General features: G+C 34.7%; 1 protein-coding gene across 4 annotated transcripts; it reads right to left on the reverse strand.

Moving 5' to 3' along the window:
* Nucleotides 1-4633: 4633 nt before the first annotated feature.
* LOC104243158 (ABC transporter G family member 3-like) lies at nucleotides 4634-13119 on the reverse strand. Of its 4 annotated transcripts, none has more exons than XM_009798311.2 (12): nucleotides 12884-13119; nucleotides 11609-12160; nucleotides 11440-11519; nucleotides 10391-10677; nucleotides 9400-9571; nucleotides 8429-8542; nucleotides 7962-8090; nucleotides 7082-7273; nucleotides 6628-6714; nucleotides 5426-5698; nucleotides 5068-5124; nucleotides 4634-4923 (listed from the first exon to the last, which is right to left on the reverse strand). In XM_009798311.2, the coding sequence occupies exons 2-12, from the start codon at nucleotides 12078-12080 to the stop codon at nucleotides 4666-4668; spliced, it is 2121 nt and encodes a 706-aa protein (XP_009796613.1). In that variant the 5' UTR covers nucleotides 12081-12160; nucleotides 12884-13119; the 3' UTR covers nucleotides 4634-4665. The 4 variants fall into 4 exon arrangements, with proteins under 4 accessions (XP_009796613.1, XP_009796612.1, XP_070003585.1 ...); XM_009798310.2 differs by having other exon boundaries at nucleotides 5017-5124; nucleotides 12884-13116; XM_070147484.1 differs by lacking the exon at nucleotides 12884-13119 and adding an exon at nucleotides 12747-12766 and having other exon boundaries at nucleotides 5017-5124.
* Nucleotides 13120-18383: the final 5264 nt, after the last annotated feature.

Consider the following 18383-nt stretch of genomic DNA (forward strand, 5'->3'; position numbering starts at 1 on the left):
GTTGAGATATGATGAGGGGACCACTGGTTTAGGTGTTATAGGAAGGTTTTGGCTTATTTGGATTGGTGTAATTGTGGGTAAAAGAGCTTTGGCGTTTAGTTGAGTATTTTCTTATGTATCATTGTTAGTAGGGGGATCATGTGTGGTAGTGTCATGATGGTTGGCTAGTTTAGAAGGTTTCTTGTTGGTGTTGTATTTTGGAGGTAGATGTTTAGACAAGGTTTTTCTAATTAAGGGGTGTAAGGGATGATCGATTGTGTTGATAATTTTTTCCTAGGTCTCAGTAGGTGTGAGTATTGGTATTTGGAGAAGTGATAATGGTGGTGTGAAGGGGATTGAGGTAGGGTTAATTAAGTGGGTTGTAGGTGGTACAGGGTTGTCATGCAAGGTTTTGGTTATCATGAGGGTGGGTACGATATAGGGTTTGGCTTTGGGAAGTCGACTTGGTTATGGAGTGGAATATTATTGGTTGAATTTGTGGATTTGTGGGAGCCAGGTGGGATCTTGGGTTCTTGAGGAGTGGTATTGGGAGGGTGTGGGTGGTTTTGATTCATTGAGGTGGTTTGGGGGAATTTCTGTTTTATTTTTTGTAATTTTTTTGCTTTTTGAATATGAGATTGTTTTTCATTGACTAGGTTGATCTTCATCACAATAGGATGTGGGAGGGATATCCTGCGATTGATTCGAAGTAGAAGGAGTTGAAAAAGTTGGACAATAGTGGAGATTATGCCCTAAGCATCCACATTTTGTGCAAATCATTGTTGAGTCCTCATAAAAGATTAGTTAAGTATGTGTGCCAAGGAGGATTTCTGAGGGAAGAGTTTTCCCTGGTGGAGCTAAATACAAAGTCTGGCATATCGACCTCTGGATGTGTGAACTGTGCATGTGTCCGTTTTTTATGAGTGTGCCAATAAATTTTGCTATTTTTTGTAGGATTTGTATATCATAGTATTCAGTGGGTAATTCCTGTAGACGAATCCATACGGTGGTGTAATTTCTGTGAGCTAGAGCTAGATTGAATTTAGGTTCTCATTGCCGGATAGTAAGGTACGGGATCCTATGAACCAAGGCCCATTTTGAAGTATTTTATTAAAATTCTTAATATGTTGGAATTTGATAATATAATAGTCGTAGCCTAAATCAATTAGGCGAAGTGTTTCATTGAGTTGCAAAAGGGAGTTCAACTTAATTTTGAAGTTGGTGTATGATATTGTTTTCCTAGAAGTTTGATGATAATGGTTTTATGCCAAGGACGGTAGAGTCTAAGTTTATAATTTGAGGAGATATGAATGAAAAAAGGGTGATGGGATGGATTGGTGTTTTCATCATCTAGGGTTAGTTTTTTCAGGAAATCAGATTCTAGGTTGGGATCGATTGGAGGAGGAGAAGGTAGGGAGAGAGTGTCACGAAAGCTTACCTTGCTAGAGGGGTTGTTGCATGATTATGCTATAGTTTCCTTAGATTTGTTTGTAGCTTCCTTAGGTTTTTCAATGCTACGACTTAGTTGATCAGTTTCTTGATCTGAGAGTTCAATTTCCGAGGTTTCCTTCATGGAGTGAAGGTTGTAATTGGCTATTGGGAGGTGGTGTTATTGGTAGAACTCATTCTTCCTAGAAATTCTCTCTTCTTGAATCACACTTGTTCCTTTAACTACCGATGGAGTTGAATTAACTTTTCTTGTATACAATACAATAATTAGTATGCCAATTTTGTCTAAGTTGATGTGCAGGTCCGGCTAAAATAGCACCATTGGCTTAATAACTGACAAGCAAATCTTTCATTTGTATACTTACATGTGACGCACACTAAGGGGTCGTTGGGTAGGATGCATTAGAGAAAATAATATATGTATTAGTTTTTGGTATTACTCTTGTTTGGTACACTTTTTCAACCTATGTATTATTAATGCAAGTGCTAGTTATACAATTTATTTGGTATTATCATATATATAACCAGGGGCAGACCTATGTTGTGGGTTGAGGGGTCACGTGAACAATCCTGTATAAATATATGCCTTGACGTAACTGGTAAAGTTGATGCCATGTGATCAGGAGGTCACGGGCTCAAACCGTAAAAACAACCTTTTGTAGAAATGCAGGGTAAGGCTGCATACAATGACCCTTGTGGTCTCAGAATCTCACGCATAACGGGAGCTTAGTGCACCAGGCTACCCTTTTTTCATATGTGTAAATATATATGGGACCCCTTAAATATTTAACTTGTACCCAAAAAGGCGGATGGGAGAAGTTGTTGCGTTGGGCTTAAATTCTCTCCTTCGCTGGATAATATGGGTTCTGGAAACCCACCTCCAGCTTTTTCTCGTAGAAATAGCGTGGGATAGCCACTTTTTAATATGGTATTTAGTTTTTATCCAGTATATTTAATGTTGAGCAAAAATAGCCACTACTCTATTAAAATTAATATGAAAAGATATTTTTACCCTTTCTTCATGAGTGTTGTGTAAATATTAAGGACATGGTGCCCTTAACATTTGCACTCTACACATGAAGTTAAGGACGTCATGTCCTTAATATTTACATTGCACATATGAAGTTAAGGACTTGACATGACACTTTATCCTTAATATTTACACAACATTTATGAAGTTAAAGACACTATGTCCTTAATATTTACACAATACTCATAAAGTTAAGGATGTTATGTCCTTAACATTTACACTGCATATATGAAGTTAAGGACATGAGGTCCTAAAGTTTAACAACAAAAGGTGCAAATATAAATTAAGGACATTATGTCCTTAACATTTACACTACACACATGAAGTTAAGGACACCATGTCCTTAACATTTACACTGCACATATGAAGTTAAGGACATGACATGACACTTTGTCCTTAATATTTACCCAGCATTCATGAAGTTAAGGACACCATGTCCTTAATATTTACACATCACCCATGTCTAGCATAGGGGTATTTTTGTCCGGGCGGATAAATATTTATTAAGCACTGGCTAAAGAGTAAATACATTTTAAACAGTGGCTAAAGAGTAAAGACACCTCTAATTATTGGCTAACTGTGCGCTTCCCCCTTTTTCTCCTTCTTTCGTTTTTAGTTCCTTTAATACAAAATTATTTATACTTAATATAGCAAATTATTTTATTTTTTACTTTAATTTTTTTAATCCAATTATAGTTCAGTATTAATACATAATAATCAACTTAATTAATTTTATTCTTTTTCAAATTCCTCCCTTAAAATTAAAAAGCCTCAAATTGCAACTTATCGCTCCACAAATAGAAAAATATAAATCTTTCTGTCACAACTTATTCAACAATAACTTTGACTCCGACTCGACAATGGAAACTAAGAGTCTGAGAGTCTTCTTCAATTCCTTGACTATTAATATATTCTTAATCTTGATTTCTTTAGTAAAACATGCTTAATCAAACAATTTCCCTTCCCATAGCACCTATTTAGCGCAGAAATATTTCTCTGTTCAGTGATTTTTTTTCTTTAGAACTTCCTTCTGTTTATACTTGGATGATAAGTCATCATAATCATTAAGTTTTCAAAGAGTTGCACGCCGAATTTTATCGCTAGTGAGTAACATATAGTGTTACCCCCGTTGTGCTCAAATCTTGGGTCCGCCTCTGTGTATAATTAATATATAGCAAACCATGGTATTAGCAATACCAATGTTATTAATACATGCATTAGCGTGGTTAAAGATAAAATTGTCCTTAAAGCTAAAGAATATGGAGGGTATTTTTGTAAACAACTAATTTTTTTAAAAATTATGCAATGCATTTTAATTTTTAATACACCACACCAAATTGTAAATAAGAAATAATCTGTGTACATAACTAATGTTTGCATTACTAACATATGCATTACTAATACATCTTATTCAACACTATTCTTATATACCCTACCAAACGACCCCTAAGAGTAGAGGGACTCTTAGATGATACAAATATCACCAAAATCCGTTATCGAATTTTCAAAAAGAGAAACGCAAACCAGAAAAGTATTTTTTGCATAATGAAATATTTACTGTATTTTAAAGGTTTAGGCTTTTTGTTGGGGTGAGTTACAAATTGGACATATTTTGTTGTTAATTTTGACGAACAGCAGTGAAACATATACTTGAAAAAAGAAACAGTAAGTTACTTTCTTCTTCTTCTTCTTTTTAGTCAGGTTGCTCTCTCCACTTTCAACTAAAGCTTATAAATTTTTTGAAAAATCTGCTTCTTCTATAATATGTAAAGAGGAGAAAATAATTTAATCCAAAATGCAAGCACTATATAATAGCCTCCATTTATCCTTTCCATCTACATATATTATTTTGCTGCTCTTCTTTTTAGGTTTCTTTTTCTTTATATCCAAGTGTTGATTTATTTAAATGGAATCAAACTTGAAATATTTATAGAAATATGTTTTCATCCACAAGTGGGAGAAGTCATTTTTCTCCTTTAGCGACAAAATATTGCTGATTCCTGGGTATAAACTAAACCAGGAAGAACAATTCTTCATGGTACAGAAGATAAATTAGCTCTAATGTTCCTTTCTCTCTCAAATTATGCATAAGAGATTTTCATATCAGCTCCAAGGTTTACATGCATTACTGATTGGTTGAATGCACTGGAGAACGGAGATATAAGAAATAATAAATACCCAACAAAAAGTTGTCTATAGTATAGCATCTATCTGCGATTCATTGAATTTTGGTTACACAGGAAAAGTTTGCGGACAGATAGGTTTTTCCAGATACAAAACTTGAGCAGAATAAAAACAACTACTTTGTATGCAACAGCCATAAGAAACAACACCAGTAAATTTTTCCACTTAGCGTTCCTGTAATCAGATATATCATAGATATTTTCCAGAGCCTCATAACCAGATATATTTCTCACCTGCCCAACAGCAAAAGAAGTTCCAACGTACTCATTCTCCAACAGTCCCTGGTACAAAGAAAACTTTTTAAGTTTACTCAGAGAGATAATTAGTGATCAAGAATATACACTTAATGAATTCAAGCAAATTCTCAAACTTACCTGGATAGAGTAAGTATGAAAAGCAATATAAGAAATGGGGTACATCCATACCGGTCCAGGCAAAGCACTTCTGATTCTAAAAAAACCAGCGGAAAGCATCATTATCACCTGAGACACAAGAGATGAAAGCCGTTTAACGGAACACTCAGGTCTCAACTCAACATGAAATGGTATTAAATAATATTCCCACAAAAGAATCCTATCTAACACTAGCATAGCAAACATTTCAGAATGCCCAACTTCATTGATTCCCTTTTTCAGAAAGTTGACCCTTATGACAAAGTAGAAGCACACACAGCTACCATCATCACTGCCTATTTTCTAAATAATAGAATATGATAATATTACACCAAAAGGAAAGGCAGCGAACCTATTGTCAACTCCATCAATGATTTAAGGCAGAACTTACATGTATGAACACAAAACTTAAGATGCTCCAGAAGATATTTTGCCAAATGGAAGCAATAAGCAGTAGCAACCCCTCATTTACCAATAGACACGCAAAGAAATTCAACACAAAGTACATCAGCAAGCTGAACTCATTCCGCAGCCCAATTAGAAAATAGAAGACCAGACTTGACGAGATGGAGATAAGAAACAAGAAAGGGATGCTGGCAAAAAGCTGCCCAAGCAGGAAAACAAATGCCCCAGAATGCTGGTTTGATTCTTCGCAGGTGTATATCTGCAAGTCATCAAGATGTTTGATTAGGGTTTTTCTTTTAACTGGACGAGGATACTAATAACAGCCCATTATCAGGGCAAATAAAAATCAAACTTTCTAAAAAGCAAGGAAGACTTAATCGAAACCAATGACAAATTGAAATGTTTAATTTGGAGGATACTCACTATCTAAATGCTCTATTTTGCAATGGAACAAAATACAAGACCTATATGTCATTGCGGTATCAGATTTTCCACTTGAGCTTGGCATCTTTAGTACATGATTAGATTATTACTGCTAATTATGTCCGTAGCACAATCAACATATAAATGCAATCTTAATCATCAATATTGCGCCTCACCAAACATACTAAAGGTTCCCAGCTGCTTTGTGAAATCAAGTTCGAAGGCTTGCTTGTCAGGACTGATGAGTTTGAAACAGGTGTATGATTCAATAAACCAGGCCAGAAATGTGACAATCCTACTGAAAAGTCGAGATATTTCAACTATTGGAGAAGCCTAGTTCTGAGAATTTTAGTCGCTTCAACTCTGCACTTGTCTACATTTCTCCCCACTAATTTGAACAAGTTTGAATGAACAACAGTGCTTTCGATAATAGATTGATTACAGTAAGAGTGGAATATGGAGATATGATACTACAAAGGGAAACTTTAGTACAGGCTCTTCAACTTGAATCCCATGTTTAGTTCATGAGTTTGAAGAAGATACTGGAATGAGGATCACATTTCTGTGAAGAGAATGCCCTGGGTATACGAAATGACCATAAGAAGGTGTATGCATAGTCCACGCTCAGCCTACCAAACAACCCTTGATTCATAAATACACACATGTACTGGGTTCATTTAGTTCATGGCGTTCGCATATAATAAGTTTTATAGAAGCATGCTTGTGCAGTATCCAGAAGAAACACGAATAAGTTACTGACATCACCTTGATCTCTTTCAACTGTGCAGGTAGACTGGCGACGCCTAGCAGAGAGGTGAACGAAACAAATACAAATATTGCTGCTACTCTTGTCTGCATGGCAAGAAAAACATCATAGTTTGCAAACTGAAAACAAGGGCAAGCAATGGCAAATAGTTTCTATCAGATAAATATCAAACAGCAATACCAAGTCACTCTTATGTGATTACAGGAAAAAATAGAAGTGAAAGGGTTTTCCTCATGTTGTCCAGCCATAAATGAAGAAATACATGCAGTTCTTGAGTTAGTTAAATATGGTCGATTTCATTTCAACCAAAAAAGCGGGAAAAGATATGCTTCATGGGCTGTGTAAACAGCAAAACCTGGAGGATGTGGTGCACAAATATCATATGTATGGACAACTGAATTAGACATATGCAAAAGGAAAAAGACACGTCTGATTCTTTAGTTATTAGCTTACCATGACAGACGACAAGGAATGCCCCAATCCAGAAAACACAGTGCCAATACAAACGGCAAGAAGCATATAAAGAATCAACCTTAGCCAATAATATCTCCACTCCCTTGACATAATCAATAAGGATCTCCAAGTCAAAACTGCAACTCGTGTTGCATTTCCTGCCATTCCTTTGCTTTTGAGATATGGACCTTCCTGTAGGACGGGAAACAAGAGATCAGAGACTATATTGAAGCTCAGGGAGTAAGTATGGTTTGTTTGACCATTAAAACTTTTGTGATTGAACACTCTAGGGCTTCCTAAGCCACTTTTTTTCTACTTGACAACGATTTATGAAATATTTTTTTAACTACAATTAATTTGCAAAAGATTGTGACTTATACTACTTTTTACGTAGCTTTTTTTTAATAAAGACTTTCTGTGCAGTTTCTTAATATACAAATTATTCTTTTTAAATATAAGAAATCAATATGAAATAGACGGAAGCTAAATTCTAGGCCTAATGAAACCAAAAACTTCAACTCACACAAGAAGTTAATGGTAATTGGGCCAATCTAGTTTGTCAAAACAAACCAAAGCAGACAAGAGCATCCTTCAACAGGATGCTCGAATAATGTTACTGCCCAGAGCACACGTGCTTAATAGCTTATGTAAGTAGTTGGCCCATATCAAGAATGGGAATATTTCCTAGTGTCTAGTGGCCACATTAAAGTGTGCATCACTTAGATCTCTACTTTACACCTTCAAAATTTCTTGGAAAAAGATTGAGCAAAGTTAATACTGACAATCCACGATGTCAATAGTGACAAAGGTGAACAAACATACCTTCTCCGTAAGTTTAACTATTACAAACATACCTCTTTTTTTTTTGTTATAAACATACCTTCTCAGTAAGCTTCATTATCATTGACTCAACAGCAGCAGCGTCTGCCGATGATCTATAGGTTGCTTCAAGGGTACGTATAGCAACGGCAGTATCCATGCTCACAGATGATAAGTCTCCATGGTCATCCTGTTGAGATGATAAAATCACAAACTTAAAGGAAAATTTTCCCTTTTGTGTTGGGGAACAGGAGGGGATAGGATGGCCAGAGAACAGGTGAGAAAATCTTTGAACATTCATTTTGCAACTTAAAATAAAAGAAAATTTTCTGTTCCTCTTTCAAAGAGCTTACCCCCGTGCAATAAAACAATAGCATGAATATGGAGAAAAGAGGTGGCACAACGAACCGAGTTGGAATTGTTTCAATATCCTAACTACTAATCAACAAATCAATCACTATCTTTAACCATTATGACTGAGTTTTTAAAAGCAAAGACGCAGAACTTTGAATGCTTATAAGCAAATACCTGCCAGCTTTTGCACATTGCAATAATCCTGTCAAATTCTGTGTTTATAGCACGCAAGAAGTGATCAGAAGGACTTTGCATTATTGGGCAAGGAAATCCAGCATTGGAGAAGTGCTTCACAAATTAAATGATATGTCAGTCTCTAACAATCAGTAACATTAACAACAGAGTATTGATTCAAAACATAATGACCAGAGAACAAACATGTTAAGAGCTACGTATTTCTAAAAGTATTTCATAATTGTGCACACGCTTGGTGAACTAATTTTCCCTCTATGCGCCCCTTAAGTAAGTTTGTTCAGTCTGAATCCCTGTTAACATTGACTGAGTTTAGAGGAACTCCTTTCCTTTCTTCCAACAACTACCCACGGATTCTGAAACATTTAGTCCATTTGGAACGTTTGTCACCACTCACCCAGTATTTCTCTAGACAATTTCCTCTTTGTCAGAAACCAACAAACTGAAATTTTGTGATTTCTTCCAATTTATAAGGAAATCTTATAAGAAGCTATAGGGATCTTTATTGGGCAATAAGCTTCTAAGCAACAATTTGGACTTTGAAACCCAGACGCTCGCACTTCAAATATGTCCGACTGACACAACTTATCCTGCAAAGCTGTACTCTATTAAAAGGCACATTCCCCATAGTAACCATCCTAACTTGAGTAAATTTTTGTTTCAACATTGCTAAACCACTCTTGGCTGCTTTATTTCAAAATGAGAATAAATAAAGAACTTCAGCTGAATCAACTGCATTCATTTTCTCTCTTAAATAGGGTACCATCTGACTAACAATTGACTTCTTTCTCTTCAGATAACCCACACCCAGAAGTGGGTCTATCCTATTGCAGCACAAAAAATATCATTCATTATTCAATGCTTTTGTCTGATGCAATCAAGACTGCTAAAAAACCAACCCTTTACACGAACCAAGATGGACAGTGTAACAAAGCATACAAAGGTAAAACTACCTGTAAGCAAGCCAATGTTTCACCAAAGAATAATGTCTTTCCATTTGAGAGGAGGCAAATTCGGTCAAAAAGGCCAAATACTTCAGTACTACTTTGGTAAATGGTGAATATCAGAGTGCAGCCGGAGTTGGCAAGCTTCTTCAATGTAACCATCATCAGAAGTGCAGAAACGCTAAACATAACAAGGAGTACTAAACATCAGCTAAATTGGAGTAAGCTCATTATTTTTGATAAGTAGAAGAGGGCCAAGAGCATCAAGTCTCGACCACAATGAATAGCAAGTCAAAAACACAGAAAATTAATAAGGAAATATTTAGAGAGCAGGATATCACATGTTCTTCCTCAACCTTAAATGGATGCTTTCACGTATGACAGAAAAAACTTCAGTAACCAAGCAAATCAAAGCATCTTCACATTCTCTTCTGGTAACTAACTCCTAGAACTAGAGAGACCTATACGCGCTAAGCTAGCAATCCTAAATTTCATTTGCAGGTCTTTCCAAAGAATGATTGCAGCCTTTTTCTATTAACATGTTCTACCCATTAATGCTGAAATATTTACTGACCTTTTTTACTAATTGACCTTTCAAATCACAAAAACTTTCAGCATGATTTGATACATCCCAACTTTATTGACATACTTCAATAGCTCAATGAATGATGTGGTCTTTTTCTGTCACCACATGCATACTATATAAGACAAGTAAATCAATGTTTATGCCTAATTATTTCGTCAAATAAACATGGAGCATTAGTATTATTTTACATTTATTGGACAGAAAAAATAGAACATACCAAATATTTGGCTGTTTAGCTACTACAGCAGCTATAGGACACACACAATTTGACACTTATCCTATGCTACTAATTCAAAGTAGTCTAGTCATTAAGAAGATCCTTGATGCAGTTATGGATACTGAATATGTCAGCGTAAACTCAATGAAGTTCAACAAAAACTGCTGTGATTTTCTAACTAGGAGTAAGAAGAGAACCTGTCAAGACGATAAAGGGGTTCATCTATAAATAAAATATGTGGTCCCATGACAAGTTCCCGAGCAATGCTGACACGCCTTCTCTCACCACTTCGAAGACCTTTCATGTAACAGTGGCCACCTATAAGGTTATTAGCATAATCTCCCAGTGACATAGCATCTATAGCATCCTCCACCACACTCCTTTTCTGACAAAAGAAACCAGGAAGCTGAAGCAATGCTGAATAGTATAGGAACTCACGCACTGTTAGTGATCCAATAAGAGTAGTTTCTCTGTCAACATATCCCTGCGAATGAGCGAACTTTCCATGTCAGAAGGCAGAAGCTGACAACAACAAAGAAAACCACTGCCCCATTCGTAACCTACTTGATTCAACTGATGTTTTCTTCCAAAGAGCCAAAAGTACCAACACTTCTGAACTGTAATTCAAACCAAATAACTATTCATACTTTATCTTATTTAATATTAACGTGATGGTTAGCCTACCACCTAAATGTTTGAGATATTGCTTTCAATGTGTTAGATTATGTAGATTGTATTGTGCTCAAACCTATGCAAAATATGGTTTTTAGAGCCCCTTAGGCAAGACGCACAATTGGTTGAGTGGAAAGAACGATTTAATCTAAAAGGTTGCGACCAGGAAGGGGTTCAAAGGCCTAAATGCATACCTGCAACTCCTAACTCAGCCAGGAAATAAGCAGTTGCATGAATTTTTTGCGCTATTCAAATGGGATAAGAAAATGGAAAAAAGGATTTCCAAAAATCAGTTATATGAAATTATACCACGTCATCGCAGTTGCATGAATATTTTGCTTCAAATGTGAAAGAACATCTTCTTGCCAAAGGAACCCAAAGGTCACTGAACCAGTGGTCATTACTATGAGAGTGATTATGATTTTATATTACAAAAATCAGTTCAGAGGCAACAGCAGCTAATGTGATGTAAAAACTATAAAACAGAAAGTCAAAGTTCAAAGTTCGGACATATATCTTTTCGTATTGGGTACGCAAGCATGACCACAAGCGATAGTAAACGCTTACAACATACATAGGAACCATAAGGCATGTGCATTTTTGTTCCGTTTACAAACACCTCGCCGTACATTCTCGCTGAATCAGGTAACCTTCCTAAAACAGAAAAAGAAAACTAGTTCAGAATCATACACAAACAACTACATGGTCTTCTATATACTGACTCTGAACTGAACACCACAAACCTGCAAGAGCTCTCAAGAGTGTTGATTTCCCTGACTTGGCGGGACCCATGATTACAGTCATCGTTCCAGGTAATGTACAACCATGTGAACTCTTAACCACCTTATCGGAGTATTTTCTTTTTCCCTTTATAGTTACAGTCAAGTCCTTCCAAGCAATAGAAGCCCCTAAAATCTTCCTTGTAACACCTGTCTCCTCTGGTAAACGAGGAGAGGGTAAGGAACCACTATTGATTTTTGACAGGGAAGGGGAGTGTGGCGTAGTCGCAGCATGTATAGAATCACCTCCTTCGTCGACTTTGACCTCTATATCTGTCTCATCCCAAACAGGTGAATCTTCAAAAGAAATTGGTTGTCTAAATGCACCAGGTTTCCGCAAGTAGAAGAAATTACTTGATGGCACCCTACTAGCTGGACTACTAGCTGAAGATGATGAAGACCTGTAAGGATCTGATTGAGACTGTATTTCTTCCATTCTTCAGAATTCTCCAATATATTTCAACTGCTTCTTCCCTAAGGGAAGAACTAGACCAGTTTTGCAGAACTTCTTTCAACCTATATAGATAGCAGTAATTAACAAATACCACAGGTAATTTGTTATGCATAAAGAACAGGAAAAGACAATAATGAAAAATAAATGACATCTACGACTAGAAGGAATAACATTCAAAAAATTCTAATCAACAGGACAAATTTTCATGTTGAGCCTTTGGCAGTTTGCAAGAAAATTAAAATATATTAATCAATCAATAAATTGCACCTCTATTAGTTAAGTATTCAGAGGATTCATCATAGTAAACTATTTTTATGCTTTCTGTGACCCTATTCTTAGGCTGGCCAGATCCTACAGAAATCCTCGAGAAGCTTATATGGGCTGAGTTTTGAAAAATGAAAAGATATTAAAGAAAAATAAAAACAAGCAACTGGGTATTGGAAGCTTATGAGCTTAAGAATGTCTATAAATAAATCCGATATACATGAAAAACATTGATAGGAAAGAACCCTTTTTGTCTCTTTCTCTTTAGAAACGCTATGCATAATTTTGGTCATTTGAGAACTAAAGAGAAGATAAAGCAAAAAACTTTTCAGCTCTAACAAACACCTTCCCTGTTTTCTTGGCAAAACAAAAAGCTGGACTCACATAAATAAAACCCCCCCATAAAACTCAAAAGCACAAATACAGAAAGTTTAAGAGCTTCAAATGATAACCAGAAAAGCTGACTTCAAAATGGGAAGCCCACAAAAAGTATTTAGCAAACGAAGAGGGAAATGACGAACCTGGATCTGAATGATAGCCCAAGAGCACTGTGTCACAACATGAATGATGAAGGTTGGAACTAAGAAAGAGTGACACTCCCAATTATTAATGGATCCTTATGACCCGGACACAACGAATGGAATTTATTCCTACCCATATTGGTCTATTGAGAATTCTTTTTAACTTTTTTTAATTACATTGATCAAGAAAAGAAAATTGAACTTGCGCATTTTTTGTGTAAATATACTCTAACTGATATTAGAAAGAAAAACAATGGGAGGAAGGTAAGAAAACCTTTTTCTTAATCCTCCGAAAGTTGAATTTTGTTGAGTGGGAGCTAAGTGTCTTAATTAATAATAAGATTGTAATAATTACACCCCCGTGATTGAAAATGGATAGTAGTGTTATGATAAAAATCAAAATATGGTGGATGTCTACTCTTCCTTCATGATCTTTCTCTCAAATGGTTAATGACATATTCAATGACATATTTTCTATGTTCAATGACATATTCCATGATATATTTTCTTCATTTTTCATGCCTATATAAAGGCCTTGTAATAGATAGGAAAAGATACACAATTGAAGAAGAAAATATCTTCCTTCTCTCTATCTCTATTTCTTGTTCATGTTTTACTAAATTGCTTTTATTTCTTGTTCATGTTTTACTAAATTGCTTTTATTTCATAACACGTTATCAGCACGAGTCTCTAACTAATTGTATATATATATATATATATATATATCTACAAAAAAAATTCTACATCCGGAAAGATTACAATTAGAAGCCATACATATCATCACATGGTTAAATGTAAAGAGAAACTACATATGGTAAGTAATGAAATGTAAGAAGGTATGATTATCTTATACTTGTCATTCCTTTAAAATCTCATATGCACACAACTTCGTACTACACCTGTATTGCATAAGCACATATTAATATTACATCTTTTATATCACATGAATGGAATAAAATTTTCGAAGTTCTATATGTGAAAATCATAGTAGCAGTTAATTGTTGATATGATGCATGTCATGGTAACCAAGGATATTTTATATAAATTGTCCTATGCATATTTATGTGTTAACTATCTTCAATCTGTCCTGCCGCTTTAAACATTTTCTTTTACTTGGATGAATATTTTTTTCCTTTTGGATTTTTACACTTGCATATAGTACCAAAAAAAAGGAATAAAAAATAAAATAAAATTGGTCATACTGATTAAAAGCATAAATCATCTTGAAGAAAACAAGAAATACTTCACATCTTTATCTAGGTTGATTAATTACTTCTTTGAAGTTTGGAAAACAAACCAGCTATTGAGAAAGTATACTTCATAATTTATGGTCGTATCATTTGAAAGCAAACAATGATTAGTATGACTACTAGAAGAGGTATTTTTGAGTATCCATGACCTACTTGATGCTTGCTACTGACTTACCATTTTTAAGTATTTTATATGAATGATGCACAAGCTACAACTGGTAAGTTGTGACCTATAATGTCACTTTTCAGGTAATATAAATGTTGAATTTATGTATTAGTACTATATATATGTATTGTTACCTATATGGTGTACTTTTGATAAATTTATTCACTAATTGCTTGGTTGAATTGAGTGAAGGAAAGTCATGGCATTTAATCAAATCCAATAGGTAGGGTATACCCCGAAAACAATAATATTTTTGAGAGAGACTCAATAAATATTATGACAATGATATTATGATCCTTTTAAACTCTAATAGAATTTAAAAGAAATATTCTGACTACAAACGGTTGTATTTCATATAAATGCTACAAATGATTAATAAAGCTTTGCGTTGATTTGAGATTTGTACACTTATTTAACAAAGCAAATTTGATTTGCTAATATGCAAATTAGTTGTGTATAACTTTCTTGGCATGTGATTGAAATTAAGTCTTGAGAATGAATCTCAATATTGTTTAGCCTATTATGCCATTGATTGAGGGTAAGACATCGAGATCAAGTCCTGGATGCTCCATAATGATAAGAGTTGGGTTTGAGTCCCAATTTATTATGACCTAACATGCCTTTATATTGGTAAGATATTGGGTTTGAGTCCCAATGTACCATATTTATGATATAATGATGACTAAAGAAAAATAATATATTTTTCATGAAAAGGCATGAAAATTGTCCCACTTGATTTGCTACATTCTTGAAGTAAATGTAATAGCAATGCATAATAAGTCTAAATGAAGACAAGTGGTTGAACAATGAACGAGAGCGTTCCAAATAATAATAATCATCACAATGATTATAAAAGGAGAACAACAAGGGTTCTCAAAATAGTCCTTCAAAATGTGAAAGCAATGTTTATCATCAAATTGGTATGAAGCACATCGCTGATTATGATCCATTCCTTGAAGAGAATGTGACTTGTGATAAGCATTGAGAATGCAGACCCATTCCTAAAGGTGAATGTGGTAATATGTGATAAAAGTAATGAATAAAGACATGCAAGGCATGATTGGATGAGTACCACACAACTCACCTTTGAGGGAGGTTTGAATGAAATAAAGAGAACAAATATTATTGTGTGGTTACATGAATATGTCATTGGTCTCGTACATGTGATACGCCAAAATATTTTGGCATACCTTATAAAAATTATTAAAGGCAAAATTAAAGCAAGAAATAATTTTGCTTATGATAATTTTGACCATGACAATTTATTATGATATAAGTTTCTCCGTGAAGGAGACATTTACCATATGAATGGTATGATAAAAAATCTTGTAGTACAAAAGTTGTTAAGAGCTCCAAAAAAAACTAATTTGTTACTACCCGGATGAATAAAATTATTCATGACATTGATATTGTAAAGTCTCAAAAGAAACTTTTTGAATTTCAAATGTATAAGTCAAAGTGGTTGTCAAATTGAGACTATAAATGAAATGAAGATTGAATATCTTCATATTTCTATAATCATACCGGGTAAATATAAAAAGTTACCCGATTTTCTTCCTATTTGTACTACACAAATATAAGCATGATGATGGAATCATACGCCACAAGTAAACTAGAGGTTTACTAAAACAAATATTAATTGGCATGACCGGTTGACCATCTCGGTTCAATTATGATGCGAAAAATTAATTAAGAATTACATTGACATATATTGAAGAATAGAAGATTCTTCAAGAATTCTCTTGTGCTGCTTATTCTCATGATATACCAGTTAAGGTTGGGATTGAATCCCTTGATTTCTGGAACGAATAAAAGGTGATAAATATATGGGCTCAGTCACCTGCCATGTGGACCGTTTACTAATATATGATTTTTAATAGGTGCATCTATTCTATGGTCACATGTGCATTTGTTATCAACTTGCAGTTTGACTTTTGCAAGATTGTTTGCTCAAATTATTAGAGCACAGTTCCAAAATATAAATTATGATGATTTATCTTGATAATACTGGTTTAAATCCAAGTTGATTTAGTAGAAATTGTATGCCTCCAATATAGCTAAATCATTGGTTATGAGAACAAAACTCCCAAAAATGAAATTTGGTATGAGATTTATTATTTAATATAAAACAACACTTGTACGCATCTAGCCAAGTTATAAAAATTTCTCCCTATCACAATCGGTTCAGGGTCAGGAACCAAATAATTTCTATATAGAAATATGGATGTGCTATATGAATTAATTATGCCACCAAAATGCACAAAGATGAGTTCCCAAAGATGGTTGGGAAATGTGTTGGTGATTCCAACATTAGGGGGAGAAAATGGGCAGCTGAGAAAGTGATACGTGAAATGAATTATTATGAATACATATAGATCATCGCACAAGAAAATATAAACTTGAAGTTCAAGTGATAATTCATTTACAAATTATTGCCAGACGCATTTGCTGACCCAAAGCTAAATATCATATTTCAGCTGCTAATGCTCCAAATAGAATAAAGTCCATGAGGGACAGAGTCTATGGCACGCATGAAGTGTAACAGACCAATCGGTTCCAAAGATAAAACTCCTTGAAGAAGGAGAGGGGCAAATATTCAAAATGGTCATAATAAGGAGGCAAGTGCCCTAGAAGAGCACCACGACATAACACTTCATAAGACCTCATGGGAGAGGCTCAGGTACCTGAAAATAATGAAATAAAGAGATCTCAATAAGTTATGTCGTTATTGGGTAATAATGGAACCGACATAAAATGATTGTCGACAATATTGTTAATATAATGTAGCGCTCAATATGATTAATATTGACGAGGATCTTGAGATCAAATCTATCATGAAATTTGGACGGATAAAAGATTGGCCAAATAAAAAATACGCAATGAAATTGACTTCACTTGAAAAATGTGAAGTCGGACGGATAGTCCAACACCTGAAAGTATAAAGTCAATTGAGGTATAAATGTGTTCTTGTGTGAAAGGTTCAAGTCGATAGACATAAAGACGACTTGTGGCACAAGAAAATTAGTAAATATCCGCACATTGATTATATGGAGACATGTTCTTTTATAGTGGATATAGTCACTTCAGGTTTTAATCTGGCAATATATGAAAAACTTGATATGTGTATAGTGGATATCATTGAAAGATTTAAATTGTCTTGGAGCATATTAAGGTTTCCAAGAAATTTATTAAATAAAGCTTCAAAATTCCTTATACGGATTGAAACAATCAGGGCGCATGTGGTATAATCGCCCGAGAGAGTACTTGTTGAAAGAAGGGTATAAGAATAATTCAATTTGTACGTGTGTCCTTATAAAAGGATATGGATTTAAATTTGTTATAATCGTCATGTATGTTGATGATTCAAATATCATTAGAACTCCCGGAGAGCTTCCTAAAGCAGTAGACTGTTTAAAGAAAGAATTTGAAATGAAAGATCTTGGAAAGACAAAATTTTGTCTTGGTCTACAAATTGAATATATGAAAGATAGAATTTTTGTCCTTCAATCAGCATACACTAAAAAGATTTTAAAGAGCTTCTATGTGGATAAAGCACATCCATTAAGTACCCCGATGGTTGCGAGATTACTCGATATAAATAAAGATCCACTCCGACCTCATGAAAATAATGAAGAGTTTCTTGGTCCTAAAGTACCATATCTTAATGCAATTGGTGCGCTAATATATCTTGCTAACACTACAAGGCATGCCATAACTTTTTCAGTTAATGTCTTAACAAGATATAGCTCTGCTCAAGGAGAAATTGGAATAAAATCAAGCACATATTGCGTTATCTAAGGGGGATTACCGATGTGGGCTTATTTTATGGCAATGATTGCAATACCGATCTTGTTGGTTATGTCGATGTGGAGTATTTATCTGACACACACAAGGCTTGATCTCAAACATGTTATGTGTTTACATGTGTGGCACTGTCATATCTTGGCGATCGACTAAGCAATCAATCGTGGCTACTTCTTCTAATCATGCTGAGATAATTGCTATTCATGAAGCAAGTTGAGAATGTGTATGGTTGAGGTCTACTATACATCTTATTCGAGACAAATGTGGTTTGAAGTGTGAT

The sequence above is a fragment of the Nicotiana sylvestris genome, chromosome 6, assembly GCF_000393655.2.
Source record: "Nicotiana sylvestris chromosome 6, ASM39365v2, whole genome shotgun sequence".
Taxonomy (NCBI): domain Eukaryota; kingdom Viridiplantae; phylum Streptophyta; class Magnoliopsida; order Solanales; family Solanaceae; genus Nicotiana; species Nicotiana sylvestris.

What these genes read in the sequence shown, in the direction of transcription:
- LOC104243158 (XM_009798310.2), bottom strand. Translation starts at nt 12,080, where the DNA reads ATGGAAGAAATACAGTCTCAATCAGATCCTTACAGGTCTTCATCATCT. An exon ending in ACTCTTGAGAGCTCTTGCAG is followed by an intron (nt 11,520 to 11,608) that starts GTTTGTGGTGTT and finishes TTTCTGTTTTAG; the next exon opens with GAAGGTTACCTGATTCAGCG. An exon ending in TAAGTTTTGTGTTCATACAT is followed by an intron (nt 5,125 to 5,425) that starts GTAAGTTCTGCC and finishes CTTGTGTCTCAG; the next exon opens with GTGATAATGATGCTTTCCGC.